This window comes from Crinia signifera, chromosome 19, assembly GCF_055691185.1.
Source record: "Crinia signifera chromosome 19, ASM5569118v1, whole genome shotgun sequence".
In the NCBI taxonomy this organism is placed as follows: domain Eukaryota; kingdom Metazoa; phylum Chordata; class Amphibia; order Anura; family Myobatrachidae; genus Crinia; species Crinia signifera.
This window is the reverse complement of record NC_139226.1, coordinates 20,501,269-20,524,328: the sequence shown is the minus strand read 5'-3', so window position 1 is coordinate 20,524,328 and position 23,060 is coordinate 20,501,269. Positions and strand designations below refer to the sequence as shown.

Here is a 23,060-nt window from a genome sequence, read left to right as displayed (position 1 = left end):
TGGGGCACCTCTCCACCCTTATAGTATGGCAGGGGATCTGGAGCATTGTTAGAACCCTAGAAACGTTAGGGATTTATATAAATTAGGGATTTTAGTTAATTTTTAACACTATGTAGTATAAACAAAACTATATCATATGATATAACGTTATCTAACCTGGTATTACCAGCAGATGAGCTGTGAGGTGGGCGGTTTTCCATAGCGTGGGTGAAAATCACTCAGTGTGCATGCCCTTAGCGATTTTCAGCCCAGCCATTTTCGTGATCGCTCTGCAATCACAAAATCACTGCTTGTATGGACCTTTAGGGTAAATCACACAGTTTGTATGGACCTTTAGGGTAAATCACACAGTTTGTATGGACCTTTAGGGTAAATCACACAGTTTGTATGGACCTTTAGGGTAAATCACTCAGTTTGTATGGACCTTTAGGGTAAATCACACAGTTTGTATGGACCTTTAGGGTAGAGAGAGAGAGAGAGATGAATCAGGAGGAGGCTGGTGAGGTAAGGGTAGAGCAGGGGCGTAGGGAGGGCGGAGCCGGCGGAGCACAAGCTCCGGGCGAGGTGACATCAAATGGCGCCGGAGCCATGCAGCCCGCTCCCTGCCCCGCCCGCACCCTGCTCTGCCTGGCTGAGCTCAGCTCCGTTCCGCTCCTAACAGCTGTAGGCACACACAGCGCAAGTCCTGGCTGCCACAGCAGCTACTAAACTGACACGCTGCTGGCTGACGTTTGTCAGACGGGCTCAGTGGTGTAGCTAGCGCTCTGTAGGGGAGCCGGTGTCATGGGGGCGCAGAGTGGTGATGCTGCCTGTGACCTGCCTGTGACCTGTGGAAGACGGAGGCAGCCTGTGGCCAGTACGCTTCTGCCTGGTCTCAACCCCAGTCCTCCTGTATTCAGAGACCCTGGAGCACTGGGGGTAAGAGCTGCATTGAGACAGGGATGGCCTGAAAACTGCTGAGGCTGATTAACAGTAGGAGCTGGGAGTGCTACTTCTCCTGCTGCTGCAGCTGCTGGCCGGCTGCTAACTTCTGTCCTGTAAGTGTGCTGTCACTTCATGTTGTGTTTATATGTGCTCATGCTGTCCTGTCACTGCATTTGTGTGTATGTATGTATGTCATGGTTGCTGACTTTTAAAATCTCCTCTCCGGGAGAAGCCCTGAGAGGAGACTTTCACCAGGAGCTCGGGGCGGGGCTTAAATGTGACATCATTAAGCCCCGCTCCCATGAAAGTTATTCAATTTGCCGATCTCCATGGAGGGGGCGGGGCTAAATGACGCGATTATGCCGCTTTAGCCCCGCCCCCTCCCCGGAGATCTGCAGACATAAGGTAATTTCAATGCCGCGGTCAGGGGAGGGGGGGGGGGGAGCGGGGATCCCCCAGAATCCGGGAGGGTTGGCCACCTTTCCGGGGGGCCGGGAGGGTGACCCGATTTTCGGGACCCTCCCGGCCATTCCGGGAGGGTAGGCAACCCTGATGTATGTATGTATGTATGTATGTATGTGTCTGCATGTATGTATGTATGTATGTATGTATGTATGTATGTATCTACTATCACTGCATGTTGTGTGTGTGTGTGTGTGTGTGTGTATGTATGTATGTATATATATGTATGTATGTGCTATCACTGCATGTTGTATGTGTGTATGTGCTATCACTGCATGTTGTGTGTGTGTGTATGTATGTATGCATGTGCTATCACTGCATGTTGTATGTATGTATTTATATATATGTATGTATGTGCTATCACTGCATGTTGTATGTATGTATGTATATGTATGTATGTATGTGCTATCACTGCATGTTGTATGTGTGTATGTGCTATCACTGCGTGTTGTGTGTGTGTGTGTGTGTGTGTGTGTGCATGTATGTATGTATGTATGCATGTGCTATCACTGCATGTTGTATGTATGTATGTATGTATGTATGTGATATCACTGCATGTTGTGTGTGTATGCATGTATGTGCTATGTATGTGCTATCACCATGTGGTAAAATATGTAATAGGTATTACGGTGTATGGCATAATGTGTACTTCCCACTACGGTGTGTGGCATAATATGTAATGAGCATTATGGCACGTGGTATAATATGTAATAGAATAGAATAGAATCAACTTTATTGGCCATGTATGCTTGCGCACACTAGGAATTTTTTTGTGGATTTACAGTGCAGCATCAAGCAGGGATGAAGGGGGGGGGGGAGGCATTGCATACATTACATTAAGACATTACATGTGGGGAACACATGCCCACCGAGTTGCACAGTGCCTAGGCAGCCATCAGTGGCGCAACTGGTCACTGCTACAGCCAGGTAGGTAACATTAAGCAGATACAGTATAGTTATCACACAGGGAACACATACCCACCGAGCTGAACAGCGCCTAGGCAGCCATCAGCGGCGCCACTGGTCGCCGAAACAACCAGGTAGGTAACAATACAAGCAGAGACAGTACAGTTATCACACATGGAACATATTTGGCTGAGCTGCACAGCTCCTAGGCAGCCATCAGTGGCTCCATCTTGATCATGCTGCTCAGAGGCAGCAGTAATAATATTTGTATTTATGTAGCACTTTTCTTCCAAAGCTGGCACACCCTGCCAGCTTGTTGCTGCCAGGGTGTGCAACCAGTGAATGTACAGCATACAGGCTTTGCATACAGTGGGGGCAGAGGTATATGATGAAGATCATGGTAAAGAAACAGTAACAAAGAGTAATACATAGCTTTCCTCAGAGGCTGAGATAGATGGTATCTTGGGAAAAGCAAAAATAAAACATGGCAGTGTTTCGGCTTATGTCCAAATCCAGTCCAAACTCCAGTTCTAACTAATGGGTGCAGTGGCGTAACAACGGGTATGCAGAGTGTGCGGGAAGCTACGTCCGTGGGGGCCCCAGGAAGTTGTTGTACCGGGGCCCAGGATTTCTCTTGGCGGCCCTGGCTATCACTGCATGTTGTGTGTGTGTGTATGTATGTATGTATGTATGTATGTATATATGTATGTATGTGCTATCACTGCATGTTGTGTGTGTCTGTGTGTGTGTGTGTGTATGTATGTGTGTGTGTATGTATGTGTGTGTGTGTATGTATGTATGTATGTGCTATCACTGCATGTTGTGTGTGTGTATGTATGTATGTATGTATGTGATATCACTTCATGTTGTGTAATGAAAGGAAAAAAGGTAAGGAAACCTGCGCTAACATCAATGGATGGATACAATTGTGGGTATAACAAAGAAATTTATTGGTAAAAATATACAATGAGTCTGGCAGGATGGGGGGTGATCGCAGTTAACGTCACTGTGATCAGGGTAATGTCCAGAGCTCAGGGTACTACCGCTTCACCCAGTGGTGTCTGCGGTCTATTCCCCAGATTGTAAGTGGATGCGGTCCCGCACAAATGTCCAAACATGCACTTCAGTTGTCCGTTGCACAGTGGAGGTGGCGTAAGGGGGGCGGAGATGGAATTCAGCGTAAAAGTCTTATAGGTCTTGGCAAGTGCTGCCGTGGCACCAGGGGCTGGCGTCCCTAGCACCCCCGGTGGTGCACTGACACACTTACCTGATACCTTCCGGCTTTTAACCCTGTAGACGTCCCTCGGTGTAGTTCAAACGTACGTCCCGTGTGGATGTGTGCAACATGCGGCGTTGCTGGAAATAGTTGTAGTTCCTTCCGTGTCTCTGCAAACGCCGGTAGTACACACTCCCCGGGGCCGCTGGAAAGCGGGCAGCGGGAGTGTTGTGTCGGCGGAAAGACACGCGCTCAAACTCTCAGAGGAGAGGAGACTTTTGTGAGATGTGCTGGTGCAGCTCCAACGCGTATCGACCCTCTGGGTCTTCTTCAGGAAGCAATGATGATTGTAGTTCATGGATTGGGGAGGGTATTTCACCTCTATTGGAAGTCAGGTGACGAGTGCTTGGCGGCCATGATGGTTGAGGGCAAAGTGCCCATACAGTATTTTGTGCAGTTGTTTTGGATGAAGGGGGGATATTGCGGGTGGGAGCATGTGTGGTGATGATTGTTTCACCTCATAAGGATAGCAGATTGGTGTGGTTACTGGTTTATTAATAACGCTAGTGATTCTACTCACAGGAGCTGGTGAGTATGTTAATGGTAGCGGCCATCTTTGACTGGGGCTATTTGCCCTTACTATGGAGAAAAAAAGGGTGTGGGAAAAAAAGGAGCTTACTAGAGTAAGCTAAAGGATCTGACTTCGTTGTCGATGTTCAGTCCTCTGGGGGTCAGTGTTTTCAGTATATACATCCATTTTAATTCTTCTTTATTGATTGTCTTAATATAGTCCCCACCCCTCCAGTTTTTTTTGACTAATTTGATCCCTATCACGTCTAGACCGTCAGGGTTGCTGTCATGTTTTTCTTTGAAGTGTTGGGATAAACTATGTGTCTCTTTACCTTTAATGATGTTACGTATGTGCTCTGCTGTTCTGGTTTTAAGTTTTCTGATCGTTCTGCCTACATATTGGAGACCACACGGGCAGCTGGCCAAATATATCACTCCCGTGTGGTTGCAGGATATGTGGTCTGTGATCTTGTGGAATTCTCCTGTTGTGTTGGATTTGAATTCTTCACGTCTTTTGGTTGATCTGTGGCCTTTAACGCAGTATTTACATGTCCCGCAATAATAGAACCCTTTCTGTTCTGTATTTGTCTGTGTATTTTTGATATGGTTATGTGTGAGTTGTTGTTTGAGGTCTGTCCCTTTTCTGTATGTGATTCTGGGTCTTTGTGTTAGTATGTCGTTTAATGTTTCGTCTTGGAGAAGGATATGCCAATGTTTGTTTAAGATTTTTTGTATTTGCCTATTGTCCTTGTTGTATTGTGTAATGAATGAAAGCTTGTATTTGTTGTCTGTCTCTATTGTTTTGTTTTTATATTCAAGTCAGAGGTCCCTATTCATCAGTTCTACTTTATTGTAGGCCTCTTTGATGTTTTCTTGTTTGTACCCTTTTTCCAGGAATTGTTTGCTCATGTGTTCTGCTTGTGTGTGGTAATCTTCAATATCGGTGCAGTTACGTCTCACTCTCTGGAACTGGCTGAGGGGTATGCTCATCAGCCAGTTTGGATGGTGGCTACTGGTGGAAAGTATGTAGCTGTTTACGTCTACACATCAGACTACAACCTAGAATGCAACCGGATTTTGTCAGACAAAAACACATACGAGATACTACATACAAACCCAACACAGATGTACCAACAAGAACTCAAAACCCTCCTCAGCAGAGGATACGATTTAGGCATCCTAACAGATAAAGAACACCAATTCATTGACAACAATAATCCTACCATTCCAGTTTTTTACTATCTTCCAAAAATACACAAAGACACACACAAACCACCGGGCCGACCGATAATATCAGGGATTAATTCACTTACATCAAATCTTTCACAATACATCGACAGATTTCTCCAACCATACGTACAACAACAGCAATCATACATCAAGGACACCACAGACATCCTCAGAACACTGAAAGAAATAACATGGGAAGAACAATTCTGGTTATGCACCAGTGATATTACATCACTTTACTCCGTCATAGGGCACAACCAAGGTCTAGATGCCATACAATACCAGTTACAACAAGACAATACAATACCACCAGAACAGATACAATTCATCCGTGACTGTATAAAACACATCTTAGAACACAACTACTTCTGGTATGACGACAAATACTACAGACAGACGACAGGTACCGCCATGGGTACTAGATTCGCCCCGAGCTTCGCCAATCTCTTTATGAGCACATGGGAGGACACCAACATCTGGTCCAAAGGGGAGCTCGGGGAGAATCTAGTACTCTGGCGTCGCTACATAGACGACATCATTTTCATCTGGCGAGGCAACGAAGATAGCCTCAGAACCTTCACAGACAAACTTAACACAAATGACAATAACCTATTCTTCACCACACAGTACAGTAAAACGGAGGTAAATTTCTTGGACTTAACCATTTTCATTAAAAATCAACAGCTGAACACCAAAATTTATCAGAAACCGGTAGACGTAAACAGCTACATACTTTCCACCAGTAGCCACCATCCAAACTGGCTGATGAGCATACCCCTCAGCCAGTTCCAGAGAGTGAGACGTAACTGCACCGATATTGAAGATTACCACACACAAGCAGAACACATGAGCAAACAATTCCTGGAAAAAGGGTACAAACAAGAAAACATCAAAGAGGCCTACAATAAAGTAGAACTGATGAATAGGGACCTCTTACTTGAATATAAAAACAAAACAATAGAGACAGACAACAAATACAAGCTTTCATTCATTACACAATACAACAAGGACAATAGGCAAATACAAAAAATCTTAAACAAACATTGGCATATCCTTCTCCAAGACGAAACATTAAACGACATACTAACACAAAGACCCAGAATACAGAAAAAGGGACAGACCTCAAACAACAACTCACACATAACCATATCAAAAATACACAGACAAATACAGAACAGAAAGGGTTCTATTATTGCGGGACATGTAAATACTGCGTTAAAGGCCACAGATCAACCAAAAGACGTGAAGAATTCAAATCCAACACAACAGGAGAATTCCACAAGATCACAGACCACATATCCTGCAACCACACGGGAGTGATATATTTGGCCAGCTGCCCGTGTGGTCTCCAATATGTAGGCAGAACGATCAGAAAACTTAAAACCAGAACAGCAGAGCACATACGTAACATCATTAAAGGTAAAGAGACACATAGTTTATCCCAACACTTCAAAGAAAAACATGACAGCAACCCTGACGGTCTAGACGTGATAGGGATCAAATTAGTCAAAAAAAACTGGAGGGGTGGGGACTATATTAAGACAATCAATAAAGAAGAATTAAAATGGATGTATATACTGAAAACACTGACCCCCAGAGGACTGAACATCGACAACGAAGTCAGATCCTTTAGCTTACTCTAGTAAGCTCCTTTTTTTCCCACACCCTTTTTTTCTCCATAGTAAGGGCAAATAGCCCCAGTCAAAGATGGCCGCTACCATTCACATACTCACCAGCTCCTGTGAGTAGAATCACTAGCGTTATTAATAAACCAGTAACCACACCAATCTGCTATCCTTATGAGGTGAAACAATCATCACCACACATGCTCCCACCCGCAATATCCCCCCTTCATCCAAAACAACTGCACAAAATACTGTATGGGCACTTTGCCCTCAACCATCATGGCCGCCAAGCACTCGTCACCTGACTTCCAATAGAGGTTAAAAATACCCTCCCCAATCCATGAACTACAATCATCATTGCTTCCTGAAGAAGACCCAGAGGGTCGATACGCGTTGGAGCTGCACCAGCACATCTCACAAAAGTCTCCTCTCCTCTGAGAGTTTGAGCGCGTGTCTTTCCGCCGACACAACACTCCCGCTGCCCGCTTTCCAGCGGCCCCGGGGAGTGTGTACCACCGGCGTTTGCAGAGACACGGAAGGAACTACAACTATTTCCAGCAACGCCGCATGTTGCACACATCCACACGGGACGTACGTTTGAACTACACCGAGGGACGTCTACAGGGTTAAAAGCCGGAAGGTATCAGGTAAGTGTGTCAGTGCACCACCGGGGGTGCTAGGGACGCCAGCCCCTGGTGCCACGGCAGCACTTGCCAAGACCTATAAGACTTTTGCGCTGAATTCCATCTCCGCCCCCCTTACGCCACCTCCACTGTGCAACGGACAACTGAAGTGCATGTTTGGACATTTGTGCGGGACCGCATCCACTTACAATCTGGGGAATAGACCGCAGACACCACTGGGTGAAGCGGTAGTACCCTGAGCTCTGGACATTACCCTGATCACAGTGACGTTAACTGCGATCACCCCCCATCCTGCCAGACTCATTGTATATTTTTACCAATAAATTTCTTTGTTATACCCACAATTGTATCCATCCATTGATGTTAGCGCAGGTTTCCTTACCTTTTTTCCTTGCATATCACTAGGAGGGGGCCTCCCTTCATTTGGGTTACCTGCAGCTGCACTAGTACACATAAATCAGAGCGCCAGTCCCACTTTCTTGTTATGTTGTGTAATGAGACTGCGCATGTGTTTTGACTATATGGCTGTGTGTAACATATGTTCTGAGGTTACATGTATGTTTGCTGTGGCAGCCCTCAGTGCATACATCTATGCCCTTAGGCTGGAGCAGTAAATACATATACACAGCAAACCGAGCAAAGCGAATATTTGAAAAGTAAAAATAATGGGCGGAATGTAATGCATTGCGAGTGCAGCGGCTGGCCACACTTGGAGTTTTTTTTTAAAGGGGCCGCTGGACTACATTACATCCCACCCATTGTGTCTTTTTTTTTTAAGAGCAAATTACTTCTGCTGATTGGCTTTCTTATAATGTGGAAGAGCTGTACCAACCACATCCCTTATTACTTTGATTCTCAAACTGTAGAATGATGCCCCTGTCTATGCATGCATGATTTTACTTGTGTGTACCCCTGTCTGTGCAGGCATGTAGTTACCTGTGCCACACCCTTCCAGTTGCTGGCCACACCTACTATACCCAGTGGTTGGTGACGCCCCTTCAGCGGGCCTCTTTAATTGAATTTCCCATCTCTCTCCTCCATCTCTCTCCTCACCCCTCCCTCTTCTCTGCCCCTCTCTCTTTTCTTTTCTCTCTCCTGCTCTCTTTTTCCTCTTACCCCCTTTCTCAGGTATCAGGTGTGGCCTTATGTGTAATTGTATTACGGCATGTGGCGTTATGTGTAATGGGTATTACAAAGTTTGCTAAAATGTGCAATGGGCATTCTGGTGTGTGGTATAATGTTAGGCTATGCCCCCTTTTCACCGTGAAAGAGCCCCGCCTACTACAAATCAGGGGGAGAGGGGCGCAAAACATGCCCTTGCTCTGGGCACCGTGGCACCTAGCTACACCCCTGGGGTAGAGACCCTGCAGCCTAACCCTTCTAACCCTGTGTCCATACCCAGCATATGCCAGCTGCTCATTTTCTTAGAACAGTGTTCCTTGGATCCAGGAGGTGCAGTGCCAACTTTATTGTGGGCAGTGGCTTAAATAAGTCTGCCAGTCTGGTACTATTCGGGATTGAGGTTGGTGGTGCCGATTTTACTGGGACTGGAGGTGCCACCTGCACTGGTGGGTGCATGGGAGGATCGCCATACGTGCTTGTCTCCCTGAGCTTTCCAGCTGCCTTATATGGACTCCACCTGCAAAACCCACTACTCACTGATGAGTAGTACTGGGGCAACTCAACCTGCGCACACAGGGACAGGCAGCCCGGCAGTGGTGCACATGATCTCCCGACTCCCGTCACAAATGTGCTGCTGTCATTGGCCACAGGGGGATTCTTGGGGCCAGGTGTGCAGCTGTCAGGTGGGACAGTGACAAATGGCTGGAGCGGCAACCTGGTGCCTCAGAAAACTAGCCTGGATCTTGTGGCTGGAGCGCCTCCCTGTCGGTGGTGAGGTGGGGGTGGGGTGTCTGCTTCAAGCAGAAGTTCCCAGCATGTAGCTCCTGAGATGCCAGGTCACGCAGCTCATAGGATTCTTCTCTGCAGGGTAACCATCTCACCTGGTCCTCCCGCATCTCAGGCTCTTTACATTGTGTAGTGTAGTGCAGTGCTCAAAGTGGCGGTATGCCATATCGGTGTACAGTATATTGCCCCACTTCAAGCACTGCAGTACATTGTATAGCTAACATATTTTGGGGGAGATGCTTTAAAGCCAAAATGCAGTAAAAACCATGTTATTCATCATTTAGGTCTTAGAAAGCCAGAAATCTCCTGTCCCGACAAGCTGATATCAGGGGAAGTGGTGACAGTAACTTGCTCCTTTCCTGTGAACTGCCCTGGTATTTCTCCAGTATTCCAGTGGATAAAGAGCAATCACAATGGAAGTTGGGGACAATCATCAACTGTGACATTTACTCCAACTCCAGAGGATCATGGGAAATCTATAACCTGCAGGGTGACTTTGCCCACTACGACGTCTTATACACAGAGCACTATGACCCTGACTGTTCTCTGTAAGTATAGATATTGGCTCACACGTACAATACTCCTGCCGATTCCATGGATGATATTTTGTTTGTTCACAACACATTTATACATGGGTATACGTTCAGTTGATCGACCTAAAGATGGTCGACAGTCATTAGGTTGACACCACTAGGTCGACATACTGCAAGGTCTACGTGGGTCTAGGTTGACACAAGCAGTAGGTTGACATGGTCTACATCTACATCCAAAAGGTCAACATGGGGATTTCACTGTTTTTTGAGCTGACACGTGCCTACAGGCGGTATTTCATGCCCTACCCATCCACTCGGGCGTGGTGGGAGAAAAAAATAGTGTACCGAGCGCAGCAAGGTTTTGTAAAAAATATTTAGAGCTCCATAGTTTAATCAGTATTAACCAACATGGGTTTGTGAAAAATCGCTCGTGCCAAACACTTTTATTAGTCTTTTATGAGGATGTCAGCAACAACCTAAATAATGGAAATGCTTCCTGGATTTTGCTAAGGCTTTTGACAAGGTGCCACATAAGAGATTGATAAAAAAAAAATGGAAAATCTGGGACTAGGGGGAAGTATTTGTAGATTAGTAGGGAACTGGCTGCAGAATAGAGAAGAGCTCCTTACTGACTTTTTTCAAACACAGGCTGTAACATGGCAGTTAGCAGGTGATTGGCTGGACGTTTATCTCTCCTTATCAACCTTGCATTTATCTCTTGTTAAAGCTTAATACATCTGCCCCAATGTTTTTTCTGTTGGTAGTGCTGCGCTTTGCTCCTTAGTGTGGTGCGTGTAATAATGAATGGTATTTGCTGGGTGGTTAAAAAGTATTTTTTTTAATTAAGCAAGGTGCAAAAAAGATTATACAAGGTGCAAAAAAGATTATACAAGGTGCAGAAAAGATTGTAAATTTTACATAACGTGCAGATAATAAAACATGCAGATTGTTGTACAATAATGTGGGCAGTGGTAGCTGTTATATCCAGAGTTCCCTCACGCTGGTGGTGACCAATGTTGGTCGGGCTCACCCGCGGGTGGGTTCAGGTAGCGGCGTCCCGCTAGCCTGTGCCCTAGGTGTCCTAGATGTCCCTGGTTCAGTGGTGGGTAATGGCAGAGTTCTTAAGTTGCCTTGCGGTGCCCGTGCTTTCTTCGCAGACAGGGGTGCAGTCAGGGAAGGTGATGGTGCTGTTCCTCTGTACGCTGTAGTTGTGAGCGGCCGTCTGGGGTGTCCTTCAGTCAATGCCCGCACTGGCTTGCTGTGATCGGACAGGGTGGTGTGTATGGCTGGTCTGGGCTCGCTGTGTGCTGCCTCCCCGCGGGTGGGTTGTACCTCGGCGGAGGCTGGATGGTGTCCTGCCTCCTCCGGTGTTGCCCGTGGTGGGTACCGCTAGCGTGGCATGTCTGGCGGGTGTCGCGGGCGGGTGATGCTTTTGATAGCAAGAGTAGGTGAGTACTGACAGGTCTGTAGGCGGGAAACTACGGGCGGCTGATCGCGATCCCTGCCAGACCCGTGGGGAGGCAGCACACGGCGAGCCCAGACCAGCCATACACACCACCCTGTCCGACCACAGCAAGCCAGTGCGGGCATTGACCAAAGGACACCCCAGACGGCCGCTCACAACTACAGCGTACAGAGGAACAGCACCATCACCTTCCCTGACTGCACCCCTGTCTGCGAAGCAAGCCGGGGCACCGCAAGACAACTTAAGAACTCTGCCACTACCCACCACTGAACCAGGGACATCTAGGACACCTAGGGCACAGGCTAGTGGGACGCCGCTACCTGAACCCACCCGTGGGTGAGCCCGACCAACATTGGTCACCACCAGCGTGAGGGAACTCTGGATATAACAGCTACCACTGCCCACATTATTGTACAACAATCTGCATGTTTAAAAACTTACTTTTTAACCACCCAGCAAATACCATTCATTATTACACACACCACACTAAGGAGCAAAGCGCAGCACTACCAACAGAAAAAAACATTTGTCAAGCAATCCAGGCCGGTCACCGGACCAGTGCAGCAGCTAGCACCGCACAACAAAACCTAGTGCGCAGGACCTGCCAAAAAACCACATCTGCCCCAATGTCTCCACACCAGAGTGACCTTAATAAGCTAGAAGAGTGAGCAAAAAAATTGAAAAATGAGGTTCAATGTGGATAAATGCAAGGATGTTCATCTCCGAAGACATAACAGTGTGCTAGTTATAACCTAAGTGGGGTTGCTTTGGGTATTTCAGAACTGGAAAAGGATCTACAGATGTAGCGCCTGTCATTCAATCCCGGCACCCGCCAGAACGTCCCCTCTGGCGAGCACCAGCGGAAGATATTGGGGGGGGGGGGTTGGGTTTGCGATGGGGACCAGTAGGGGAGGTAGCATGGAGCTCCGTTGCCACGGGGTGCGTGACAACAAACTGGGGTGTAGTACTCAATTTCATGTAGCAACAAATAAGGCCAACCAGATACCAGCATTTATAAGAAGGGGCATGGAAACTGGGGACTGAAATGAAATTATGCCACTGTACAAAGCATTGGTTATACCACACCTAGAATATGGAGTACAATTCTATAAAAAGGACATCCTAGAACTGGAAAAAATCCAAAGAAGAGCAACAAAGCTAATAAAGGGAATGGAGAATTTAAGCTATGAGGACAGATTGAAGAAAATATGATTATTTCTGCTAAAAAATATACTTTTAAGGGGAGACATGCTAAACACGTACAAATATGTCAGGGGCCAATATAAGGAACTGTCAGACAACCTTTTCACTTTGAGGAAGGACTCTAGGACACGTGGACATGAGTTTAAACTAGAAGAAAGAAGATTTCATTCCCTTAGAAGGAAACATTTTTACAGTCATGGCAGCCAAATTGTGAAACTCTCTTCATGGTGAGGTCAGGGGCGTAGCTAGTGTAAGGCAGCCCCTGCTGCCGCTTGGGGGAGCAGGGGCTGTGTGGGCGCCGGCAGGCAGTGATTGGAGACAACCCCTCACACAAACAATACTTCTGTGTGCTGAGCCGTGGGGCCGTGTCAGACGATCTGTCCCCTGGCCAGTATACTTTATAGCTATTAGCGTCGTGGTGCTGCCCGATGCTTTCTCTGGCATTTTGCCCAGACTAGCAGCGCAGCAGCAGCAGCAGCATCACTCCCTACGTCCGGCTTCCCAGATATGTGCTCCCTGGCTCCGCTCCTCCTCCTTCCTCTACTTACTTACTGTAGCCCTGGTGACCGGACTCTGCGGGTCACTTCCGCCGGCGGTTGTTTAAAGCTGGGCACTGGGCAGTAAACAGTTGCGTTGGACGCAGACCTCGGCTGTCCCCAGCGCCCTTACCTTTGCCTGACCCGGCCAGCTCCTTCCTAAGGCAAGCAGAGAGCGCAGCGTGCGGATAGCAGTACAGCTTATAAGAACCTCCACTCCCACAATATGCAGTAAGTTTAGTTGGAAAATAGTACATGCCATTGTGATAAATTATTTAAGGTGAATGGGGAAGGGGAATTTGTGTGTAAGGCAGAATGGGGAGGTGGAGGGAGTGATACTAACTATTTACACTGTTGTATGTATGCACACACGCACATGCATTACCTGCCAGTCCAACAGGTATATGGTATATGTTCTGTATCTCTGCTGGGGGGGGGGGCAGGCTTGGACACATAGTATAGTGTGAGGAGCATTGCAGTGTGTGCGTATAGTGTACTACATCATGGTGTTAGACATATAGTGTAATGAGCATTACATTGTTTTGCATGTAGTGTAAGTAACATTACGGTGTGGTGTATAGTGTGAGTGGCATTATGGTCTGACATAGTGTGAGGGGCATTATGTTGTTTGGCATAATGTGTACTGGGCATTGCGGTGTGCTGTGTAAGTGGCATTACGGTATGTGGCATATAGTGTAAGTGGCATTATGGTGTATGGTGCAATGTGTAAGGGGCACTATGGGGGGGGGGGGGGGCGCCCAAAACTATTTTGGCTTGGCGGAGAAAAATTTATAGTTACGCCACTGGGTGAGGTGGTGTCGGCAGACACAATAAATACGTTTAACATAAGGTTGGACAAACATCTATTGGGTAAAAACATCCAGGGGTACAAATAACAATCATAATCTGTCTTTAAATAAATCAGAATACACAACGCATAATAAGGGATGTAGCAAATGGACCATACACACTAAACAAAGTTGAACTCGAAGGACGCAAGACTTTTATTCGACCTTAACTAATATGTAACTGTGTAAGTGTATCAGGACCCGTGGTCCATTATTCGGTGCAGCATCTGCTTCTTTATTGTAAATAAAGTATTAAAAAGTGACAGAAAAAGATGGGAATTCAGTGCTATAAATATTCCACTAAAAGCTGTTTTATTACAGATTCCCCGAGGGAACCAGAGATCAGCGTTTACCCACATACAGGTAGGTGATAGGACTGTTATTAAATTGTTTTAACAAGTATTTTGAACTGAAGTTTCAATATAAAATAATAGTATATATTAGGGATGTGCACCGGCCACTTTTCGGGTTTTAGGTTTTGGGTTCTGATTACCTTGAGGTTTTGGGTTCTAATGGGTTTTGGAGTGTTTTGTGTTTGGATTTTTTGGGTTTTGGGTTCTGATTTTTTTGCTCCTACGCTACAGGTATATTTACCTCAATAACATTCTTTTCCACTCATTTCCAGTCTATTCTGAACACCTCACACTATTGTTTTTATGGCAAAAGGTTGCATCGAGGTAGCTGGATAACTATGCTAAGTCACACAAGTGTGCGGCACAAACACGTGGCTCATGTAAGAGTGGCACTGCAGCGCTAGATACGGCAGCACTAGGCACCAGACAGGTAGATACGGCAGTACTAGGCACCAGACAGGTAGATACAGCAGTATTAGGCACCAGACAGGTAGATAGGGCAGTACTAGGCACCAGACAGGTAGATACGGCAGTATTAGGCACCAGACAGGTAGATAGGGCAGTACTAGGCACCAGACAGGTAGATACGGCAGTAGTACTAGGCACCAGACAGTAGATACAGCAGTATTAGGCACCAGACAGGTAGATAGGGCAGTATTAGGCACCAGACAGGTAGATACGGCAGTATTAGGCACCAGACAGGTAGATAGGGCAGTACTAGGCACCAGACAGGTAGATAGGGCAGTACTAGGCACCAGACAGGTAGATACGGCAGTAGTACTAGGCACCAGACAGTAGATATGACAGTATTAGGCAGTGGGCCCCAGACCAGACAGGTAGATATGGCAGTACTAGGCACCAGACAGGTAGATAAGACAGTACTAGGCACAAGACAGGTAGATACGTCAGCAATACTAGTATTGTGCACCAGCAGAATTTATAATAATTAATTTTATTATTAGGTACTGCTTGGCAGTGGCACTCAGTGGCACACGTCAGTGCACCAGCAGCATGGAATTATTTTTGACATTCCCACACATCACAAGTATTATTTTTTAATTAAATTAGATATAGCAGCCTAGTATGTAGTTGTACTACTAGGTAGGTACACTTAGGCAGTAACACTGCCAGTGGCAACAGTGGACTGAGTAAATAATACTGGCAACCTCTATTCACAGTATTCAGTGCAGGCAGCACCAGTGGACTATATATAATTCAATGAATTAAGTATTAATAATATATCAGCCTAGTAGGTAGAGAAAATAAACTACTAGGTAGGTAGGCAGGCAGGCAGGCGGTAGCACTGCCAGTGGCCACCACAAAAGTTAGTTATATTACACACAACCAGTAGCTTTATGCAGTGCACCAGCAGAATTTATAATAATTAATTTTATTATTAGGTACTGCTTGGTAGTGGCACTCAGTGGCACACGTCAGTGCACCAGCAGCATGGAATTATTTTTTACAGTCCCACACAGCACAAGTATTATTTTTTAATTAAATTAGATATAGCAGCCTAGGATGTACTAAGTAGGTACACTAGGTAGGCAGTAGCACTGCCAGTGGCAACAGTGGACTGAGTAACTAAATAATACTGGCAGATTCAGTGCAGGCAGCACCAGTGGACTATATATAATATAATTAATTATTCATATATATTACAGCACAGCACCAGAGGTAGGCCCCAGCACAGAGGAGACAGTAGTACTACAGGTACACAGTTAGACTGTCCTCCTTGCTAGGGAGAGCCCACCCTAAGCAGAGAGGAGAACAGAGTACACAGCAGCACTGAGGGAGACAGCCCCAGTGAATAAAATAATTACAGCACAGCACACCAGAGGTAGACCGCACAGAGGAGACAGTAGTACTACAAGTACACAGTTAGGCTGGTTTCACACACTCCGGCTCCTGCCAGACGGTGAAAACCCGCACGGCCAGGGAGCCGTGCCGCACACAGTCAATTATCATGGAGGGGATGGCCACAGCCCGGCAGCCGTCCCTTCCAGTGGCGGAGTCCGGCTGCAACCGTGCGGCCGGGCCGTGGCCGTCCCATGTGAATGGACACAATAGTGTCCATTCACAACTAATGTGTGCGGCACGGCTCCCTGGACGTGCAGGATTTCACCGTCCGGTAGGAGCCGGAGTGTGTGAAACCGGCCTTAGACTACACAGCAGCACTGAGAGACAGCCCCAGCGAATAAAAAATATTGCGTTCAATGTCAAGCTCAAGTTTAAGCCACAGCAGCAGCACCAACACACCCTCTCCCAACCCACTACTAGACTGGAGTGAAGATGGCGGGTGCGGCAGCCGCTATTTAAAGCCTCGCGAAATCCGGCGCCGGGAGATGACGTTCTGACCACGCAGACGGACCTGAGTCAGGCGGGACTCTCTCCGAGCGCTGCTCGGAACCGGGCTCGGAATAATGACGTCCGTGGGGGCTCGGATCTCTGGAATACGAGTCTGCACATCTCTAGTATATATATATAGAGTTGGTCTGAAAAAAGCAATTTATTCTGTTCTAAAACTCAGAAGTCAGATCCGATTTGCAAATTGAATGTAAAAGGCACATATGAATACTTTGGCTAATAATTTGTCCAAGTTCCAGGAAAAAGTCAGACATTCGAGCATCCAACTTTAAGCAACTTTTTTTCTGACACTGAAATTGTCTGCCATTACATCCCTCAATTAATAGGTTAGTCAAATTGGGCATATTTGCAATTAGACAGAATTTAAGACATCACATTGTCTAGATTGTACCCAATATGTCTCTGATGATACTGTACATACTCCTGTGCATCGTAAGCAACATACCCTTTCCGCCCTGCATGAAAGCCATCGCTAGCAAGGGCCATGTTGTTGAATGCATTATGGCCAGCGTTCCATCACTGCCAACATCTGCAAGTGTATAAGTATTGCCAGCTCCCCCTGCAGTTGAGGTCACATTGCAGAGTGTGTACCTCAGAGGCGGAACTACCATTGGTGCAGCAGGTGCATTGCACCGGGGCCCCTGAGGACTAAGGGGCCCATTGCTGTCTAGACCAGCAGCTTGTACTCCTGTCACCCACTGGTGTGGGGCCTAAATTGTTCTTTTGCACCTGGGCCCAAGGCAGAAACTTTGCCAACAAGTATTGACAGTTTTGTGTTTCTCTAGGAATAATACAGGAAGAAGAAGTCGTGACGATGCTGGAAGGAGCCTCGTTGAGGTTACTCTGCTCGGTGGACAGTAACCCAGCTGCTAATGTGACCTGGATGAAAACAAATGATAAGGTTATCAGCAGTACTACTGGACAACGGCTGGAGCTCAGTCTGACAGATGTAATATCTAGTAATACTGATACATATTACTGCACAGCATGGAATGATCACGGAATATCAACCAAAGGCATCAATATAACTGTACAATGTAAGTAGGAAAGAAGAGCGGAAAGATCACAGAGCACAGTTATGTTTGCAGTTTTGCAAAAGAAATACGTTTCTTTGAGAGGCCTTTCCTGGCTGCAGTGTGACACAACTGTGCAGATGTACGGTCAGGTGAGGCAGAACCTCTCCTGTTATTCCCCTGTATACTTAAAAAAAAAAAAAAAAAAAACAATGACAAGAAAAATTCAAAGAATATATTATAAATATATTAATTGTATTATTTCAATCATTTTTTATTCCGGCAGTCAGATTCCCGACTTTAGCTATTTTTCTTGTGGCGGTACAAGACCCCAATAGAGGGAGAGGGGTAATAGAACGGGTGTCGGAGACACCATAAGAAACATGAAAAACTCATGTCAACCATGTGACCGCCGACCATTCTCCAATGTTGGCATCTAACTCCTGTTTCTGGATCTGTTTGACATACCTCCCAACAGTCCCGAAAACCGCGGGAATGTCCCGCATGCGCACAGCGTCTATTCCTGCTGGCAGGAGGCTGGGGGCATGGCTAGAGGCTCACAGAGCCTCTGGGTCATGCCCCCATAGCGGTAAAATGGGGGTGTGGCCTCACGGGAGAGCCGTGGGTATGGACCATGCCCTGAAATGAGGCCACTCCCCGAAAATTTGCGGTGCGCATACGGCGCGCAACATTACTTCCTTCCTCCGTCTCCGTGAAAGTTGGGAGGTATGGTTTGATACTGTAGAAGTATAGGTTGGTGTGGAAGATCCTCCTGTCTATTATTGTGTACATTTATGATTTATCTGATACTAAGTTAAAATCGTAAAAACAACAATAACTTAAAAATATAAAACATTAACTAATTGTATCATTTCTTTTTAAATTCCAGACAAGAATAGAACACAGGATGGCAGCATTTCCACATCTAAAGGTATGGTAACATAATTTTATGTGTTGTGCGCTGTTGTATTGTTTGGATCTTTGCAATAGCAAAATAACATTCATATAGTAGATCATGGAATGGAAAAAAAAAGTTTATTAACATTTGTTAACCCTTTGAGTGCCAAGGGAATTTCTGAAAATAGATGTGAAAATTGCCAAGCAAAACCTTTTTATTAACCCTTTGAGTGCCAAAGTTGCTTTGCGAGATCCTCAAAATATCCATTAAAAATGCCAGAGCCGGTTAATGAACTATACTTATCATTATAATCAGGGCTATTTTTCAGCAGGCTCCAGCAGGAACTAAGGCCCTTATTCTAGTTCACTCTTTCTGACAAAATATTTCTTAGATGGACAAAACCATGTGCACTGCAGGTGAGGCAGGTGTTACTTGTGCAGAGATAATTAGATTTGGGTGGGGTTTTACACCTGCCTCACCTGCAGTGCACATGGTTTTGTCCATCTAAGAAATATTTTGTCAGAAAGAGTGAACTAGAATAAGGGCCTCAGTTCCTGCTGGAGCCAGCTGAAAAATAGCCCTGATTATAAATATACTATATTTAGGGGGAAATTTACTAAGATGGGAGTCCTATTTTACATGGGATGTTGCTATGGGCAACCAATCCGAATCTTCTTATTTATTTAGCACCTTCCAGAAGATAATATATAGTATCTGATTGGTTGCCCATTGCAACATCCCATGTGTAACAGAACTTTGATCTTAGCAAATTTCCACCTTTGTGTTGATTACTTGTGAGTAAATTCTTTGTAATTACCAAGCAACTTGCCATGGCATCTCTGACTTCAATGTACACAAGCTGCTGAGATAAATCTTTACAATGGCAGTCCTTAGTGTGCACCTCCTTGTAGAGGGTTCACAGAGGCTACATCCATCCACTCAGTAGCTCCGCCCCCTTTTCTGCATGCCTTCAGCATGGCAGGTCCCGGTTGGGAGGTAGAGTATGATAACTCAGCAAAAATATAATGATTGTTAAGTATTAGAGTGAACAGGTTTTACAGTGTAATCAGTCATCTCTGATTTGCAGGTGTCCCATCCACAATTCGGGATATACTGATCGGATTTATATGTGGAATCTGCGTCGTGCTTGCTGCTCTTCTACTGGCAAAATTAATTGCAAAGTAAGATTTCCTATGTAGTGTAATACTGTATGTCACATTACCTCATATACAAATATCTAGATTCTACCTGTATCTATTATGTTCTAGAAGGTGCTAAATGAAGTAGATTCTGATTGGTTGTCCATAGGAACATCCCATCTCCACTAGAACTCCCATCTTAGTAAATAAGCCACCTTGAGTGTACAAAGCGTTTGCGTTGAAACTATTGACAGCAATAAGCAGTACTGAACAGAAACCGTTTCTGAAATGAACACATATTGGGGCAGATGTATGAACCAGCGTTAAGTGCACAAATGCACTTAACGCTGGTTAACTGGGGGGGATTACAATTTTCCTAATGTATTACTAGTGCACCTAACGTGCGCTAGTGACAGCCCACCGAGTTGTGCTCGGCGGGGCTGTCCCCTGCAATCACGGGCGGATTGGGGACTAAAAGTGGCCCTGGAAAATATCTGGAAGTGGCCTCATGTGGGCAGCAACAAATCAATAAATCGTGGGACCGATATTTACTGTATATAAAAGGAGGCAAGGGCACTGTGTGTGGTGCTACCGCTGATACGGCCACTGGGACGGCCAGGGACTTATATCTACTCTATGGGAAGATGGAGGCATGACAGCGGGCAGCAGTGCGGAGACAGGAGGGGCCGCATCCAGCAGCGGGGCACTGTACGGCACTGTTGCTTATACAGGGGGACGGCTGGGGACTGACTCAGGGAGTCACTGTATTTTCTGTATGGAGACTTGGAGAGGGGCACTGTGTGTAGCGCTGCCGATGATATACGGAGACAGCCGACGACTTATATTTAGTGTATGGGAAGGAGTAGACGTGGCAAGAGGAGGCGGGCAGTGGGGAGAGAGGAGGACAGTGGGCGTGAGGAGGAGGGGGGCACATCCAGCAGCAGGGCACTGTACGGTGCTGCTGTTGATACACGGGGATGGCTGGAGACATAAAATATTCACATTACACACCATCAGTGCTGTAACTAGCCATTTTGGTGTCCCTGTGCCAGAAAGGGAATTGGTGACCACCTTACCACTACTACAGTTAAAGCAGACAGAGTACAGGCCGAAGGCGCGTGCAAAAAATGTAGGGACGTGGCTTTGCGGGGAAGGGGCGTGGCCACATGTACCAATAACAACGTAATGCCTATTACACATTTTGCGGTACTTGTTTCCTAGCAGGGCGCCCATCGTGGGTCATCGCATACCTTAAGTTAAGGTTATGCGATGGACGTGACCGACACGATTTTTGGGCTATTTTTAGCCGTTTTCCCGACAATTATAAAATCGCATCCATCGCATTCCTTTATAATGGCATGCAATGCGACCGATGTATACCCATACTGCGCTGCGCTCGCCCGAAGAGTGGCGAGCGCAGCGAGCCCACGAGGGGTGGCGGTACGCGTCTTCTGACTGTTTCATACCCCCACTATCCACGTCGGCGTGGAGTTGATTTTATATAGTGTGGCGAGCGCAGCGAACCACCGAGCCCAAAACGTGGTAAGCACAGTGAGCAAGGCGAGGAGCCACGTAATACCTGTGAAGTAATGCGCGTCCACTCGTCACGCTTCGGGCTCGGTGGCTCACTGCGCTCGCCACACTATATAAAATCAACTCCAAGCCGACGTGGATAGTGGGGGTATGAAAAGGTCGGAGGATGGGTACCGCCGCCCCTCATTCAGCCAAAGGCAGCCTCGTGATTGGCTGCCTGTTGCTATGCTGCAGCTGAGAACTGACAGGAGTCAGGACCGCCTCCCAGCCATGGAGGCAAATGTCGGGCCTGCATCTATGCTTGTGAGATGGTACTTTACCCCTGGCGCAGCATCTTGTCAGGTCCGCAGTCATTCCGTCCGTGGGACTGCGCACCCGCGCTGCAGCAAGATTTAAAAAATGGAAATGGCGGTGGCAAGCGGTGCAGACGGGCAGTGGTGCGGGGCCCATGAACACCAGGGGCGCTGATAGTACTGCCCCTGTTGCAGACACTGCCAGTGGTGGTGTTGTGTGGCTCTTCTGGTGTCACCCCGCTGAAGGGTGACACCCGGGCGCAGGGCAGCGCCGCTTACTGTATGTATGGAGTCATGGAGATTTGGAGTCAGAGAGGAGGAGGCAGGGCAGTGGTCAGCTCAGCGGGGAGAGAGCAGTGGGGAATGTGCTGATTCTGACACACAGGGACAGAATTGCCGAGACAGACTCGGGGAGTCACAATATTAGTTACTGTACAGTATTTCTACCTCCCTGCTGTCGGTGTCCCGGGAAATTTCCCGGGTAAGATGATGGCCAATCCGCCTCTGCCCTGTGCAGATGGGAACTAGTAGTCAATACCCCTATTAGTTCCAGGGACCCCGGCGCAGCGGCGCTGACTTCCCATCCGCGGAAGGGACCTGCACTGACTGCCAGCCCTGCTGCAGGGACGAGCAGCCCGCCCATGTACGGGGGGGGGGGGGGGGGGGGGGACGACATGGTGTCTGTCAGGCGCAATTTTGTTGTCAATGGCCCCCACCCACTGATCCGCCCCTGAATCATATACTATGGATGGGTCATGTATATGTGAAGGGAAAATGTAAACTTAAAACACACACTGCAGCACAGGCAGTGCTTACCAGTCAGTTGCTGCTGGCAGTGGCAGGTAGTAATACAGTCTTCTTCTGTCTCCTGTGCAACAGACGGTCACAGGTTGGCAGCTTCCTCCCACCCTGCCCCAGCACAGGTTGCGCTTCTAGTAATGTGTGCGGTCACCACGCACATTTCACATAGGGCAGTATTCAATGAGAAAAGTTCTCCGTGTTTTGTGGAGAACTTGTGCTTTGTTCACCTTGGACGGAGCATTTTGCTCTCCAAAAGCGAGCAACCCTATTCAATGTGAAATGTTCTCCGTCTTTCTAAGTGACTTTCTCCGTGTCTCTCCGTGTAGCAATTCTCCATCTTTTGATGGAGAGCTGGAATGTGAACTTTTAAACTAAAAGGTTTTTTTAAGAAATTTTGGTGTCAAAAAATCAGTTTTTTTTTTCTGTGAAGGGGCATGTTATTTTTATTCATGTGCTTATAGCACATGAATATATATTTAATTTAAAAAAAAAAAAATTTAAAATTTTTTTTTTTTTTTTTACACAGTGCAGCCAGCAGGGGGCCGGAGCGCTCGAGCCGTTTATTAGATATTCATATATTCACTGCACCCGAA

The 23,060-nt window shown here is 46.7% G+C and overlaps 1 protein-coding gene across 1 annotated transcript in view; it reads left to right on the top strand.

Moving 5' to 3' along the window:
- LOC146042229 (sialic acid-binding Ig-like lectin 13) overlaps positions 1 to 23,060 on the top strand; it is a 73,635-nt gene that overhangs the window by 25,494 nt on the left and 25,081 nt on the right. Inside the window, exons 3-7 of the mRNA XM_083162151.1 lie at positions 9,770 to 10,033; positions 14,392 to 14,433; positions 17,576 to 17,827; positions 18,693 to 18,734; positions 19,789 to 19,882. Coding sequence (XP_083018277.1) covers positions 9,770 to 10,033; positions 14,392 to 14,433; positions 17,576 to 17,827; positions 18,693 to 18,734; positions 19,789 to 19,882 — 694 coding nt within the window. The remainder of the gene's footprint in view (positions 1 to 9,769; positions 10,034 to 14,391; positions 14,434 to 17,575; positions 17,828 to 18,692; positions 18,735 to 19,788; positions 19,883 to 23,060) is intronic.